General features: G+C 44.8%; 1 protein-coding gene across 1 annotated transcript in view; it reads right to left on the bottom strand.

The window, feature by feature from the left end:
- plxna4 (plexin A4) overlaps positions 1 to 15,987 on the bottom strand; it is a 136,394-nt gene extending 120,407 nt beyond the window's left edge. Inside the window, exons 1-2 of the mRNA XM_044020942.1 lie at positions 15,870 to 15,987; positions 10,780 to 11,066 (exon numbers count right to left, since the gene is read on the bottom strand). Coding sequence (XP_043876877.1) covers positions 10,780 to 11,066; positions 15,870 to 15,987 — 405 coding nt within the window. The remainder of the gene's footprint in view (positions 1 to 10,779; positions 11,067 to 15,869) is intronic.

Below are 15,987 nucleotides of genomic sequence, written 5' to 3'. Positions count from 1 at the left end.
GCCGTACACTCTCACATCCGCAGTCTCACAAGTCTCACTTGCAGCTGCAGCCTAGCTTAGCCTTACCTTCCTGCCTGGCTGGCTGGCTTTTTAGCATTTACTGCAGGGAGGAGAGAGAGAGAGAGAGAGAGAGAATGACCCAGTTGTGAGGCAAACTGTTCTCTGCAGAGAGGAGGAGAGACAGAGAAAGAGAGAGGTAGAGGGGAGTAAAAAAAAAAAAAGGCACCAGTCACCCCTAGAGAGCTAAAGTGTGCAACGATTGGCTACAGGCATGCGGGGAAGTTGGTAGGGAGGGAAGGAGGGGAGGCTGAGGGCTGACCTGCAGCGCTGTGCCCTCTATAGTTGCACACACTCAGCCATAAATCACAGAGAGTTAGAGACTTGGAGAGCGGAGAGAAAAGGATGGAAACAAAAAAGATTAAAAAATGACTAAGAGAAAGTCATTTGTAACTTCTAGGAATCCGACGAATTAAAGTTGCAGTCGAACGTCGATCGCGCTATTATTAATGTGAAATGTTTGAACAGAAAATGGATATGCTTCACGCTGCCGTCCATCAACGGCTTTACGGCGATCCATTATGTGAAAGTTTGTTTGGAGTAGAATGATAAAGAAAGGAAGACACACTCAAACGCTACTACCCGGAATAAAGAGAACATTAATCACAATTATTTCTCTTCATAGTTATGGAGGATTAAAAGACATGAAAGACAGAGCGATACACTTTATTTTTCCATGTCCAGCTTTTGTTTAACCACTCGTCTTGGGTGCGGCGGCATAAATTTGTAGAAGGTGAAGCCCTGATGGGAAATTACACTCTGGCCCTGGCAGCGTTACTACTTGCCATCCATCCACTGAGCTACACAGGAACACACCGGGTGATTAGTTGCTAGACACTACATTGATTTTCCACTGCTGGAACACAAATTAACAATCACCATGTAATGATTTGGTACTCGCACACAAGCAAATGCCAAAGCATGACGGGAAAATTCAAATGATCGTTTCAACACTGTAATTTTGTGCAGCTACAACCAACTTTATTTATCCATAAATCACCTTCAGGAATTGTCAGATCAAGTGTTGGAGATGCCCATGCCAAGAGAAAATAAACAGTGGTCACTTCTTTCTTGAGCTGCTGCACAGTGGATGATTTCTTAACTGTTTAATGCACCTGCGACATGAATGGCAGTCTATGTAAATGTGTAATGTTAAGTGCGTTACATTTTCAATGATCTGTCAGCAGAGGAGAGAGCAGCAGCGAGAACATGCATCATAATTACAATCGCATGTCACACATGGCTGAAGGATGCTAATAGTGATGCTAATAAGCTGGTAGAGTAGTTGTAGGTCTTAGGAGTGAGCATGACGGGCAGCAATGAGATGAGATAAATGTATAGAAACATATGAAAGTGGGTCTTCACGCAACCACTTCTTATACCGTTTATCCTCCTCCATTACTTCTTTTGTCACTTTGACGACATCTCAGTGTAAATCAGTGGGAGCGTCCGTGCAGCTTTGGAGGGAATGGTCTTTATTCTCAACTCAAACTCTTGAGCTTCACTTCAGGCCAGTGGTAGAGGTTGGTCCACAAAGTTTAATTTTCCCTGTGATACAGGCCCCATGCCTGCCTGGCAAAGACACTCCTCGTGAGCAGCTTGTAAACACACACAGGCTGCCAGCTTGTCTCAGTGGACAGCTATACAACATGTTCATTAGAAAAGAGGGAAGGAGGGAAGAAAAGACGGATAAAGAAAAGGATGGTGAGAGGGAAAGTGTAGCTGGAAGTCATTTTAATATACTGTTAGATGTTAACATAAATAAGCCATTTAGGCGTTCACCAAAGCAACTAACAATTTTCTGAGATTGCTGCACTCTTTCACTCTACACAAAGGTTAATATTATAGTCAACTACCCTTATTAATATACAAAATAGATTCTTGTCTACTCAAATTTCCGATTTTCTGCTGAAACACCAGATGAGCCTGAAAACTATACTCGGGACGAAAGCACAAAATTTCATTTTCCTTGTCAGCCTTTTGATTTGTTTACGTCGCCAGCTCTTGACTCATCTTTCTCAGCAGCCAACCTTGTCTTAACCCTGAGCCAGCAATACATCAGAGTCAACAACAGTTCAAACTGCCAGGAAACACAAAGATCAGACTGAAGATTGTTGATTTTTTTTGATTTTTTTTTTTATCCTCTCCAACTTCACTGCTCGCTCAGACCTTTCAACTGCACACACACACACACACACACACACACGGCAGAGGACAGCCACTAAAATCACTCACAGCTCAAAAGGCTGCCGCATACAGCTCGTCCTCTCAATAGGTGCAGTCTCACGAGAGAGAGATGAACATCAAACTCTATTTCAGCACTTTCCTCCGCTCCTTCCCTTTACCCTTTCTTGACACTCTCTCCATCTCGAGTTTTCACCACCTGTCATTCTTGCTTGACAATTTGGCCCTCTTCACTCTCGTGCGCTCATCTGTAGCTGTTCACACACTTATCCTCCTGCTTTCCTTCAAGTTGACACTCTGGGGGTATTTTAATTTGACTGTGCGAAATGAGACCTACGCAGCTCACAGGTTCCCCTTCTTCAGGGTAAACACTGAAAGTTAAAGGTGACATAGAATGCTTGAATCACACATATATGTTAGTTATGGAGGTCTACTTACATATATTAACTTGTTTTCATGATTAAAAACCTCCTAATCGCTGCAAACGAGCCGATCAAAATATCTCCTCACTGACGCTCTCGTCAGCCGCGCTGTTTCAGACCAAAATCACACCCCCAGAATGTGGACTGTGTTGTGATTGGCCAGCCAACGAGAGCTTTCCCACTGTCCTGTGATTGGCCAGATACCTGGAAGTGACGTAATTGGTAGGCCAGCTCTCAGATACACAGCTCCCCCTCTGGCACGGTGGATGCTCTGCATCTCAGCAGCTACAACAAGAGTAGTTCTTCTTCTTCTGCGGTTGAATGTACGCAACCGGATGTGCCCGGACTAGTGCCCGCGCCAGGAGGCGCTACGGTGGTGAGGATTTCTGATGACGACATCAACCTACGGAAGTGCCGATCCGCTTCGCAGAGCCCAGGAAAACAATACAACACTATTTTCTCAGCAGTAGCTGAACTGTTTGTTCTGAAACTTTAGGGTTTCATAAAACGAGGTAATGACGCAGATACACACGCAAACTCAGCGTTAATTGGAGCTTTCGGTCTATGTGGGCTTTAAACGCTGCCCACGACGGTTCAATGTCCTGAATCTAATCAGTATATCTAAAATATCTGTCGATTATTTTCCCGATTAAACGTTTGGTCCATCAAATATCAGAAAACCTTAAAAAATGTTGATCGGTGTTGGTCAAACCTGGAAATGATGATGTTCTCAAAAGTCTTGTTTTGTCCACAATCCAAAATGATTGACTTTTAGCGATTCCTGTGTCATCCAGAGCTAAGAAATAAAGAAAATTTAAGAAGCTTGAACAATCTTAAGCTTAAGTATGAATTATTCATAGCGGATCATTTTTGACATGAAGTCGTAAAACAAAATCTGTCAAATGAACCTGGGAAATTTCTTAAATTCTTCAGCACTAAAGTCTGTTTTAATAACATGAAGAATGAGGCATAGAGCTGCATTTCCAAGGAGCCGATGACTCATGTGTCAAGCGGGACAAGCCCACGTTGTGGTGCTACGATGCACTCTGACAACATCTGGACGACGAATCCACACTTGGGAGGATCCAGACCCCGGACCGAGACTCAGCTACCGACTGCGAGCTGTGGCCGCTAACGAGCGCGTCGCACAAACGTAAACAGCATTAAACCATTTAGGTTTGTGACACTACATGGACCATGGAGTCATTTGCTGGAGGCTCACCTCTAGCTGCAGCAAATCCAGCAGTGTGAAGCAAACGAGTGCTTCGGGGTTGGTGTGCGCGTGTGTGCATACACGGTGTCAACCTGTAGTGAAGCAGCTGGTTACCAAGGTTGGTAGTGTGTGAGTGTGTGTGTGTGTGTGTGTGTACTATTGCCCTGTTCCGCCCCTGGCAGTTCATCAATTATAAAAGAGGCTGTGGAAAGGAAGGATAAGGCCAAACTGCAGCAGTGGCATCTATAAATACACACCTGACACGCTTGAGGTGAACAGATATTTTTGCATACTCTCAAGTACGCGCACGGACGCGAACATGCCGAACGTGCGGGCGGTGTCGTCCACCACATCAGGGCCACTTTGTGATGCTGTTGCGTCAGAAAGTCAGAGTGTGCACGGCCTGTTCTCTGCTGCCATACGTCTGAATCAGAAGAGAGATCACCTTTTCCTTCTCTCAGTTTATCTCAGGAGCTTTCACTCTCACCACGGCCAGGTTCCCTGCATTTTATTGCATGTCCTTTCCTTCCATTTCCTTCTCTTTACTCCCTACCCTTCCACAAGTGGATGATAAGGCGCCTTCAGTGAATACAGCATGGGCTCTGCCTACTGCAGAGTCACACTGCCCGGCTTCTGGATGAGGCTTTTTATGCTGGCAGCAGGACAGCGTCAAGACTGTGGAGACTGTGAGCACTAGAATCTGATTGTCTTCCTGTTACTTGTCATTAACTGCAGGGTTTTCTTCACAGCACGACACACAAAACCACCACACAATAACCAAAAAATAAGACACATGGGGGGAGGGGGGGGAATAACTAGTCTGAAATAAAATAGGAAAAGAGAAAAGAAGCATCAAGCGAAGGTGGGTTGTTAGACTGCTGAGGCTTCCCAATGACTCATTTCCCTTGACATGTCTTTCTATCAAACAGCAGTGCAACGCCGGGTAACAGACAGCAGTAAATACACCGAGACGAAAACACCAACATACTAATATTGTGTGTTCAATCAGCCTTAGAGCTGCACAGTGGATGGCACCTGTCATCAAGTATAGCAGCCCAAAATTATCAGATCACATCATTCAGATGTGCACTCAGTCCACGCTCTGCACTCGTGTTTGTCTATACCGTGAGCATTTTGGGAATTAGTGTATACAGTGTATCACAGTATCATAACAGTGTATCAAGTGTGTGTGTGTGTGTCCCCTCCTGCAATGCTGCCTTCTATACATTCTATCCTATACACACAGAGCAGGCTGTGCTGCCATGGCAACTCGCGACAGAGCATGCAGTGTGTGTTCCCGCACTAAGCTAGTGTAGGCAACACACACACACACACACACTCACACACACAGGCAGTGCAGAGGAATACTTAATAGTAGAGGAAACTGTCCCTCTCGTGTCTCACCCTGGCAATACTATTATCACCGTAATACACTGGAAATATGGTTCATATTTTAAAATGTGAATTAACTCAAGCACCAGTTTGGATCCCAGGCAGTGTCTCCTTAACAGTTCTCTCAGTCTACAAAAGGGACGAGACAAGACCACACTGGCTGAATAACCCTTTGCACTAACAGAAGTTTTGTTTGCTCACAACAGTCACAGCAGTATATCACTAAAATGGCTTGTATACCACATTTATAGTCTTTTTGTAGTTGTATTGCTGTTGCTCATTTACTCCCGCTGCCAATTTTCCGCATCATTCTGCTGCCATTTCAATTTTCCATTCATAAATGCAATGTTTTATGAACGACACTGGGGTTTTTTTGGGGGGGTTGAAAATTAAATTGGACTTTCTGGGAATTATTGTAGCAGGAGTTTAGATCACCACTCAGGATGAATGGGGAGGGCGCGGATGTAATGGCTTCTTGCCAGGGTGATAGTAACACTGTGTGCGAGTGTGTGCACCTGTGCTGATCACTGTGTTCTAAATCATAAACTAGTGTCCGCACACACACACACAAACACACACAGAGCACACATGCCCACAATGCCTGTCTGTCCACAGGCATATTTCATCATTAGCTCTAAGCAGTTAATCCTCTGCTCCACTGACCACGGCTCAGCTCAGCCTATTTCAATAATCTGCATCTGGGGCTAACCGACCCATCACACACACACACACGCACACGCACAAACACACACATGCAAAACAAGGACACAATCAACACACAAACATATGGGAGTGGTCCAGAGCAATAAATTTCTCCCGGAAAAGCTCTCTCACCTACGCACGTGTAAATTTATCCATCTACAACCCATTGTGCCGACAGCAGACAGTTACTTGGACAGCCCCCACCTTTATTTATGAGACTCTGACTTGATTGTAATAATAAGCTGAAAAAGATAGGATCCCTCCCGCTAAACCATTGTTGTTCTGACTGCAAGGTTTAAATTGTCACCAAGCATTTTGGATGGGAAATGGAGTTAAATTGTAGAATAAAACCGCGGAGGAAAACAAGTAAAAATGACAGATAAGTGATGTGTGTTTGATGAGGAGAGAGCAGCAGGCGGAGCGGCGAAAGGGAAAACAGGACGAGGGAGGGGTGATGAGACAGTCGAGAATTTGGACCTCACAGTATAAATCAGGGAAATTGACAAAGGTTGAGTCAAAAGTGAAAGTCTGACCTTTTTTCCTTTCCAACAACAAACATTAGCCATTCAACATAAACGGAGCTGACACATTTCTCAGTCATGCCATTTAACCTGCATGACACACAACGTCCACATCAGTCTGTACTGTATGTCACTACTGCGACATATTCTCATCTCGAGAGCCCTACGATGTTAACGGTCACCTTTCTGCCTCACCATTCATCCCTCGTCATGCAGAGTCTTTCTTTTTTTCCCTCCGTCTTTTGTCTTTCTTGCAGCCTGACACAATAAAGTAATGGTAGTGGTTAAAATGTGAATTAATCATCATAATTGGGAATTGGAAAAGCCTCGGAGAAGCGACAGACACCTTGACAGTGATCGTCGCTTGCCTTTCTCGTCTCGTTTTTGTCTATATCATATCTTGATCGCCAATGCTCCCCCCCCATTGAGATGGACTGAGGGGAGATACATTAGCACCTCAGCAGGTGGCCTTCAGTCCCATCACTCTGCTCTATTCTCTCTCCTCTTCTTCCCTCAACACGACCCTTCAATCCTCATAGAGGCAGCAGACCAGGCATTGTCCAGCAGTGTGAACATAGTGTGTGTGTGTGTATTCACTGATGCATGCGTATGTGTTTATCTCAATACAGGCAGTCAGGTGCAGTGAGTATCATGTGTGTGCCCCCTGCACGTATATCTGCACCTCTCATGCAAATATGTAGCATGACCAGAGGACCATGAACTAAACCAAAGCTTGCAGGGGGGTTTGCGGCTTTCCTCTTGACCTACTGTTGTGCACTCATCTGCAGTAAGTGGTTTAAACCTTTCCCAGTCACAGGCCTTTTATCTCCATCACATCTCCATCTCCTCCTTAAGGCACAGACCGACGCACATACACACAGACCGACCAACAGACTGGCTGACAGAAGCCATATGGTCCCATTCACATCCAGTGGCGGGAGGTAGCCATCAAAAGACCTGTTCAGTGCAACCTCCATTCAGCCACGGGCCAAAGGAGTGAGATGCATGAAAGGTAAAAGGGAAGAGGGGAATTATGAGGAGAGGGCAAACAGAGGTAGAGAGTGGGGAGGGGAAGCAAAGAAGAGAAAGATGCACTAAGTGCTCAAGAGTACAGAGAAGGACAGTAAATCATTACAAAAAGGCACATAGTGAGGCTGAAAATGGCATGTGTAGAACTCCGGGGTAGAACATTGTTGTACGTCTAAAACTGTTCTCCAGTTTGGCTGACGTTATGGTTCACTACACAGTATTTTTGGTTAAAGGTAGGGTGAAGGGTCAGAGAATAAATCACGTTAATGTCAGCTCTAATTAGCGAATCGTCAACTATGTTTTTGCTTGGATGCACGAGGAATGTTACTCGCGCCACGTCACATAAAACAATTTCACAAGTGGCGTGAATTTAACTCACTCGGCTTCCCGTCAAACCCGACTTCATGATGTCATAAATGTGGGCCTGTAAACCGACATTTAGCAAACCTCATTGCATCTTCTTTACTGTAAAGCTTATGTTTATTCAAGACAGTGCGTTAGTCACAGGATCATAAATAGCAGTGAAAAAAAAATGAAAGAGTGCATGTGAGAGAAGAGCTGAGAAGAAGGAGGAGGAGGAGGAGGGGTTGATGGTTGGAACAAGTAAGGTGGAGGAGTGTATATAAATCAACATCCATTAGCTGTGGGGTTATAAAGTCACTGATGAAGGAGGTGGACTGAAGCTCAGGCCTTTTATTGTCTTGTTGTTGTCTTTTATTGCCTGTGATGTCATCTAATGGTATACAGCTAACGACAGGGGAGGGGAAGTATGTACATGGGAGGGGAGGATGGGGCAGTAATGGGGCTTTGTGCAAGTTGCTTACGTCTGTGTTGACACAGTATATTGATCACCTTTTGCCAAAGACCGTGTGCATTTGTGGGCTTCCTTCGCCAATACATATACCGTAAGTGCACGTCTGATCTTTATTTGCGTCGAGTCGTAATGAAAGAACAATGGCACAATCCTGCAGCCTTGTTTCTCTCAAGTGCCAATATGTGGTTTTGAGAGGGAAGTCTGGAGAGAGGCCAAGGGAAAGGAGAAAAGCACCAAGATAACCAGGAAAATAAATGTAATATCCTCAAGTACAAATATTCAGTGAAACCTCAAAAATGGCTTGCAATGCTTTTAGCCATCAAAGCCGCTAAATTCCCCTTTCCTAACCCGTTCTCATCATCACAGATGAGCAGCAGGCATTAAATATGATTACATGCTGTACCCCCCCCGTTTCAAACATCTGCCCATGTGTTGGTTATTGTCCAACATCATGGAAAACCACTGACTCAACCACTCTGTTCCTGCGTGGAACCTGAAGAACAGTAATCACAGGCAGGAGGCAGTAACAAACAAAAATCATCACTGTCAAACACATGCATGATATGCTCGCAGTCACAATGGATACTATTATGTAATAAAAACACAACTAACTTTGCGTTAGTGAACATTTTCAAAAGTTCTTATGACAGGACTGTAAGTTGCGCTGTAATGTTACATCAAAAAGAAAGAATATTTAGCGACTTTACAGACCTCCGGTGACTTTTTTGGCCACTAGCAACAAATCTACCGACTTTCTGTCATAAACCTAAATACTTTACGAGAAGGAAATGCACAATTCTGCCGCACGAGTGAGATCCATCTAACTGTATTTACTGCGGATGGAGAGTCCGACACACACGCAGACAAGAATGAGCTGTGGATGTGCAGTGCAGTGGACTGATGTGTTTTATTTTCTCCTCTTTATTTAAAAATTCAACACTTTTTTCACCCCCCTGTGTGAAATCTCTAAAGACAGGACATGTTCTTGTGATGTCTACCGTTGCTTTTCCTGGATAGTAGTTGGTAAAACTGTCAAATAATCTCCAAACACAAGACATCGAGTGAATGAGAGCTGGGAATATGACCTCATCATCGCATTCGCCGTCTACACTGAATCGCGAGGCCGGCGTGTGGACGGAACGCCTCTTATTATCTTTCCCCCTCTCTCCTGTAACCTCGGCTTTTACCACATGACTCATCTCCAGCACCTGTTGTAAGGGAGTGCAGCAGTGGGCTGCTGCTGCTGCAGCAAAATGTACACAGCAAAAAAAAATAGCTGTTATCACTGGTGGCCTGCTCTGACCTTCACGTCTTTGTTTTACTTTCACCATCTTTGTCTTTTGTGTCCACATACAGCACTTTAAATGCAAGTCCCTTTTCGACCGGGAATATCTGGCGTATACGGTACAACATCTCCCACAAACTCAAACTTTCAGCTCTCCACTGCTTCCTTCAGACATTTCTCTCTTTACTTCTCTCCATGTAATGCTGGATTTCCCAAGCCTCCGAGTGCCCAGTGGCCAAGCTACCCCAAAAATTAGTCTCAGTCATGCAATGTGCTGTATGTGTGCTAGAGTGTGGGAAAGGGAGGGGTTAAAGCACAGGAGCTACCCACATTTCTATCACACCTTGTAGCAGCATGTCATCCCATTAGCCCAGGACATGGCTGCACGTGTGGGAGGGAACGGGAGCATGAGGGGAGCCCGAGGTGGAAGCCACAACATGCCAAATCCCAGCTTGACCAGCGCTGCTTCACTGTGACAGGACAAATCGTGTTCAGCCAAGAGCTCTTCTGTCACATGAAGTGTCAAGTAATGATCAGCGATAATCACAACTAGTAGTCACACAAATCACTTGACAAACATCACAAGTACCGCATCATTTTCTAACTCGCCTCAAGAAAGAGATAAGAAAAAGTTTTGCCTTATCGATTCTGGAACATGCTGATCTGTGCTGTCTAGCAAGTTCTGTAACATGCTGATGTGTGCTACAATCTGCCCCCAGGGGTCTGGATTTCATTCAAGTCCAAAGTGAAGGAAAAGTACGGCGGCTACTCCTGATACTGTGCGTACACTGCATAAGTGTGTGTGTGTGTGGTATATGGTGCAGTGGATGAGGAGGATGTTGAGAGATATCAGATAGGCTTGGCTCGAGGAACAAAACCCCCTCAGGGGCTCTCCTGATCCCCCTTCTTCCTCACACACACACACAGAGAGAGAGGTAAATTCTCTCCACAGAGAAGTACACACACTTACTCTTTTTCACTCTCCCTCTCTTCCTCTTACAAATACAGCCAACTCAGCTGATTTGACTGAAAGTCAATCTACCTTACGAGTCCCATCCCGTCCTTCCTCCAAACCAACAGTCCCCAATTCCCAGCCTCCGCTGCACATTTTCACGGCGAGAAACCGAATCTCTGCTCTCATTCGTCTCACCGCTCCTTACCTTCTTGACGCGGCCACTTTTGGTGCCGACGAAGACAAGCGAGTGGTTCTTGTAGACGTAGGCGATGACGGAGCTCATTTTGTCGACGGCGTCGGAGAAGAGCGGCTTGCCGCGCACCATCTCGGACACGCCGAGCGGCGCGTTCATGTCGAGGCCGCAAAAGTCGTCGTCGATGGTCAGGAGCTGCAGTGCAACGACAAAAAGGGAGTTAGTTAAGTTAGTTTGACACAAACATACGACTCTGTTTTCATTTTTAGTCGAAAAGTAAAACTTCCCGCTTGTGCAAACTTGAGTTATTGAGTCAATTTTGAAAAGAGCTCGGGGACACACTGGGAGAAAGGTTCAGAGTGTCCTGCGAAACAGAGTGTGCTTTCCAGATAAATGTACAACTCACCCGGGAGCTCAAGATTAATACAAACAGTAATCAGTGTCTTAGTGTGAGTGGATTTCCATAAGGCACACACACACAGATTCATACATATACATTGGAAAACAGAGGTGAGTGAGAGAATTTGCAAGCATTTGTATGCCAGTGTGCTTCTGCTGATCCGAGCCATTGCGGTAAAAAAAAAAAAAAGAGAGAGAGAGGAAGACGAGAGGAGACTACAGTCAGGTTCTAGCTGTGTAATAGCGCTAGAGGCTGCTCTGTCAGGCACAATTCCCCACTGTCCACCCAACGCTACAGCAACTGCAGAAACGCCAGTGCTGCAAGATATTCACTGTGAAACTGTGAAATGATTCAAAGTGAAGTGAGCGAATGAAAAGAAAAAAAAAGTGGTACATCGTCACACTACTTTGAGACAAATCAAGACTATGCAGCACTCTTGATGGAGGTTCATCTGTTATGCTTTCAGTGAGGACACGCTGCTGTGATTTGCTGATTATAGACAGATAGGTGTGTGTGTGTGTTTTTGTGTGTTGTGCCTCTCTATATTTTGTGTTTTGAGAATATTCACACTGCTCACTGTGGGCAGAATGACTTATAGGTTTTGATAAGGGTCATTGTTCTGTGTGTATGGCTGATATTTGAAACAAGGAGTTTTTGGTTTCCGAGCAGACGTGTTCTTAATGAATAGGTTTTCGAATGTGACGCGTGTTTTGCTGTGAGGAAAAGTACTTTGGCAAAGAATATTGGTATTCTAGTGAAACTAGTGGGTGGGAGGAATGAAAACTACTTGACACTGTAATGACTTAATGAAGGCATTATTGGACATATCTGAACGTTGTAGGTTCAGATACTGTAGTACAGGTTTACTTTGCAAAACAAAAAGGAACATATCAGCTAAGGAAAATAAGATATGGTGAAATCAAACATTATGCTGAGGGGGAAAAGCTCCCGGGTCTTACATGAAAATGCAAATAAAGGAAAAAAGATTTTTCCATGCAGCTGCTCAGAGGAGGGTCTTTTCAATGCACTATACGTCTTATTTGCCCCCGTTGTCTTCCTGGAAGTAAACCCCTGGACTCAATCAATCAATCTTCAAAGCACCAAGTGACTCCTCGCAACAATTCACTACAGGCCGTCATCATCATCTGAAGCCTCAGACTGAGCCGCAGAGGAAATATGGTGTCTGCTTTCATTAGACAAATGGAAGATGGCCAGTCTTGGCCACAACAAGCTCGAGGCAATAACACGGGGGGGTTATATGAAGTGGCGTCAAAAGATCGATGGAGACGATTCGAATTTGATTGTGTCATATGATCTAAGGGTTGAGGACATGGCGATGAAAAGAAATGGCAATGCCGGTGAATATTTGTGTGAAGAATGAAAGACATCTATGTGGACATTTTTCCCCTCTGATTTCTCCATGCACACCCCCCTCCCCCTTTGTTTCTCCCTCTGACCTTTTCAGAATGAGCTGCTGTCAAGAGAGTGCACTCTCTGTCCTACACACCATGTGGTGGCTCTCTGCTAGACCGATGGCACTGCGATGTGAAGCACGGTCACTCTGTAAAATCACAGCGAAATATCACTGTGTCGCTCCGCATGCTACCCTGCCCGCTCCTCCGTGACACCGAGGATCTAAGATCAAAACTCATTTTCAAGCCACAACTGAGCTCTGCTCTGAGATTTGACCGACAGACACAACAACACCCCCCTCCGCGCTGCCATCGATGGTTAAGGAGCCTCATTGTCCTAGTTCAAAGGGTTAAAAGGGTTCATTTGTCGTATTCAGGGTCACTGTGATGGAACGCTTCCTGAAAAGCTAATAAAGCTATAATGCAGCCACTCCCCCCGCAGATTGATATCTTCTCCGAAAACCTCATTTTCGCCATTGTTAACACGTCGTTGTGTGCTCGCGTGAGTAAAAAGGTGACGAATATGAAGATGAGGATGCAAATCTTTTTGTGTGTACGAAAAGAAGTGCGAGTGTTTTTCATCTCTCGTCACTGACATGTTTGTGTTGGGGTTTTTTTTTTCGCTGTCGGTTGCCAATCACAGTCACCAACTCTGTCCTGCATCCTGCAATATAATGAAATACGTATTTCTCCCCGTCTGTCAGCCCCTTTCAGCAAGAAGACACATTTTCATTACACCGTCACCAGGACATGACATTTGCAGCCGCGATGCCAAAGATGTCTCGAGTCAAATAAAATGAGTGTAGCCGGTGACGTCGTCGACCAGCACGACAATGCTTTCACTGTTTTCATCATGTTTTCCGTCCCCGTGTTGTAGTTTCTTTTCGACTCATCTCCTGAATGTGTTTTCCAAACTTTGAGGGATGACAAGTTTTCACAGTCTTGGCCAAGCTGAGCAATAAGTGTTCTTTCAATCTTCTTTGCCCTCCGTCTTCAGCGAGGATGTGATCCACACACACTCACTGAACAACTTGGCAGATAAAAACTCCGAGCACCAAGAGGTCTACAAGAGATCTGAGCGCCGCTGATACTGATAGGCTTAATCAACATTGTGTGTTTAACAAAGTATTCATTTACTTTACTTCTTTATAACTGAAGTGCAACGTTCCAAACACTCGACTTGACTGAGCACTCGGAAAAAAGGAAACGCTACTCTGTGTCTCAGCCCGAGTCCCGCAGCATAGCAGGAGAGAAGAAAGACAGGGAGGTTACTCCCAAAAGACAGAGGGACAGGAAAACAGAGTCTCTGTATTTGGACAGGGGCCAGGCAGAATCAGGTCACTCTCAGCCATATCCATCTCTCTGCTTCTAACTGCCTGCCAGCACCAGCACAAAGAGAGCTCTCTTTTGGACTGTGCATAGGGATCAGCAGATATACAGAGTGCAGAGAAAGAGAAGGGCCAGTGGGTGTGCACACGAGAGAGAGAGAGGGAGAGAGAGAGAGAGAGAGAGAGAGAGTTGCTCAATGCGATTAGAGGAGGGACGGAAAGAGATCCACTCTCCAACGCTCTCTGATGTATGGCCTAATCTGGGTTTGCACTGTTGTGGAGGGCCTGTACCGTTGGCCACAAGTTCACAAAGCTAATGACACATATTAAACCACAGAGACATACATTACCCTTCATGTCAATGCTCAAGATGCTCCAGAGAGTCAATTTTCTTGCACTTGTAGCCATTTCCCTTTTTTTGTTGATATTACACAGCATGCAGCGAATTCAATGGCTTCCTTCCCTAATCTTTTTTTTTTTTTTAGGTATGCCAATTCTGTACTTTTTTATTATTATAAAAAAGTCCTTTTTTGTCCTTTGTCTACTTGTCCTACTGCAGTCCTAAACGATAGCAAGGAGAAACCTTACGTTACAAAGAAATACCGTCGGAGTGAAATAAGAAAATTGAATGCCAGTGGCTCCGCTTGTGTAATTATCCACTTGGATATTCGGTATTTTCCTCTAGTCCTACTGTGCTAAAGGGCCGGCCTGCCAGGATGATTGACGGCACTCAAGAATTATGTCATGGCTAAGTGGGTCTGTGGTGTTCAATCTTAGATAGTGTCAACATTCAGTTTCACTACAGTAAAACACTGGCTGTGTGACTCCCCCAGAATGAGCGAGTCATTCCGTAGTAAAGAATAAGCTCACACGAGATTGATTACTTAAGCTTTATATTATGGTATACAATGATTTGAATGCATCTGAATTACAGACATGCTTAAGAGGAATCATTGTCTCGTTACTGATTTTGATTTTACTCATTTGAGGGACAACTATAACCACAAAGGACAGACATTTAAACAAGTGGATGACTCGTCATCAGCTACAAATACCTCTAAGATAAGTCCACATGTAGTCAATTCCCATTGTAGAAAGCTGAATCTATAAGACTCATAGAATAAAGGTATAAACGATGCTGGAGCCTTTTAGGGAGAGAGAGACAGCGAGTGTGTGCGTGCGTGCGTGCGTCTGCTGTTGCGAGACAGTCTATCTGCGTAGTGACCCATGGTGCCTTCAATCACAGGAGCAATGTGTGACAAAACAAAACATCACTCTGCCCTTCACACATACACAGCTGAGTTTAGTGTGTGTGTGGGGGACACACACACACAGAGGGTCAAGGACAGACTGTCCCACCGTGGTGTCCACATGACTGTGATTGGACAGAGAGGTTGAGGAATCAATAAATTCAGCCTCTGTCGACCACAGTCACTGTTATTGTTGTTTGAGTTAAATTTAAAGTTAAATTTGTCTGACACTCCAAACTGGAGGTCTCCAACTCACGGCCCGTGGACCACATGTGGCCCCCACAGTAGATTTTTGGAGTGTACCGCGGGCTTTAGCCCCGGTGACCCCCGCGACCTTCATGTGGAAAATGAAGCAGTAAAAAAAAATGAGCATATGGCTGCAGTGCTGGTGGTTGGCCAGTGGGTGGCGGTAGCATAATTTGACGTTATTGATTGTCAGATGCAGGTAAAGCGTTCTAAAGAAGTGACAATGTTAAGATGAAAAGTAAAAAATATATTAAACAGCCACCAGGGGGCAACTCAGCTGATTGCTAAAAATGTAAGAAAATGTCAAAGAATTATATTCAGACATGAGAGAGAGAAGATAACAGAGCGAGGTTAAGAGTTTGCCTTTGGCCGACTGCAAAGATAACGAGGCAGGAATTATCTCCTGAAAGTTCTATTAATAGAGGACGAGTCACTTCTTGTCCTTCAAAGAGAAAGCATCCTGCACCCAGAGGCTCCTCAGCTTTATCGCTCTCTTTCTTATTCTCGGTCTTTCTTTCTTTCTTTGGTCCAAATGTGCGTTTGTGAACCAGGAGTCTCACACTCTGGAGCTTCAGTGACGCCAT

The sequence above is a fragment of the Solea senegalensis genome, linkage group LG3, assembly GCF_019176455.1.
Source record: "Solea senegalensis isolate Sse05_10M linkage group LG3, IFAPA_SoseM_1, whole genome shotgun sequence".
Classification (NCBI taxonomy): Eukaryota; Metazoa; Chordata; class Actinopteri; order Pleuronectiformes; family Soleidae; genus Solea; species Solea senegalensis.
This window is presented reverse-complemented; position numbering and strand designations above follow the sequence as displayed.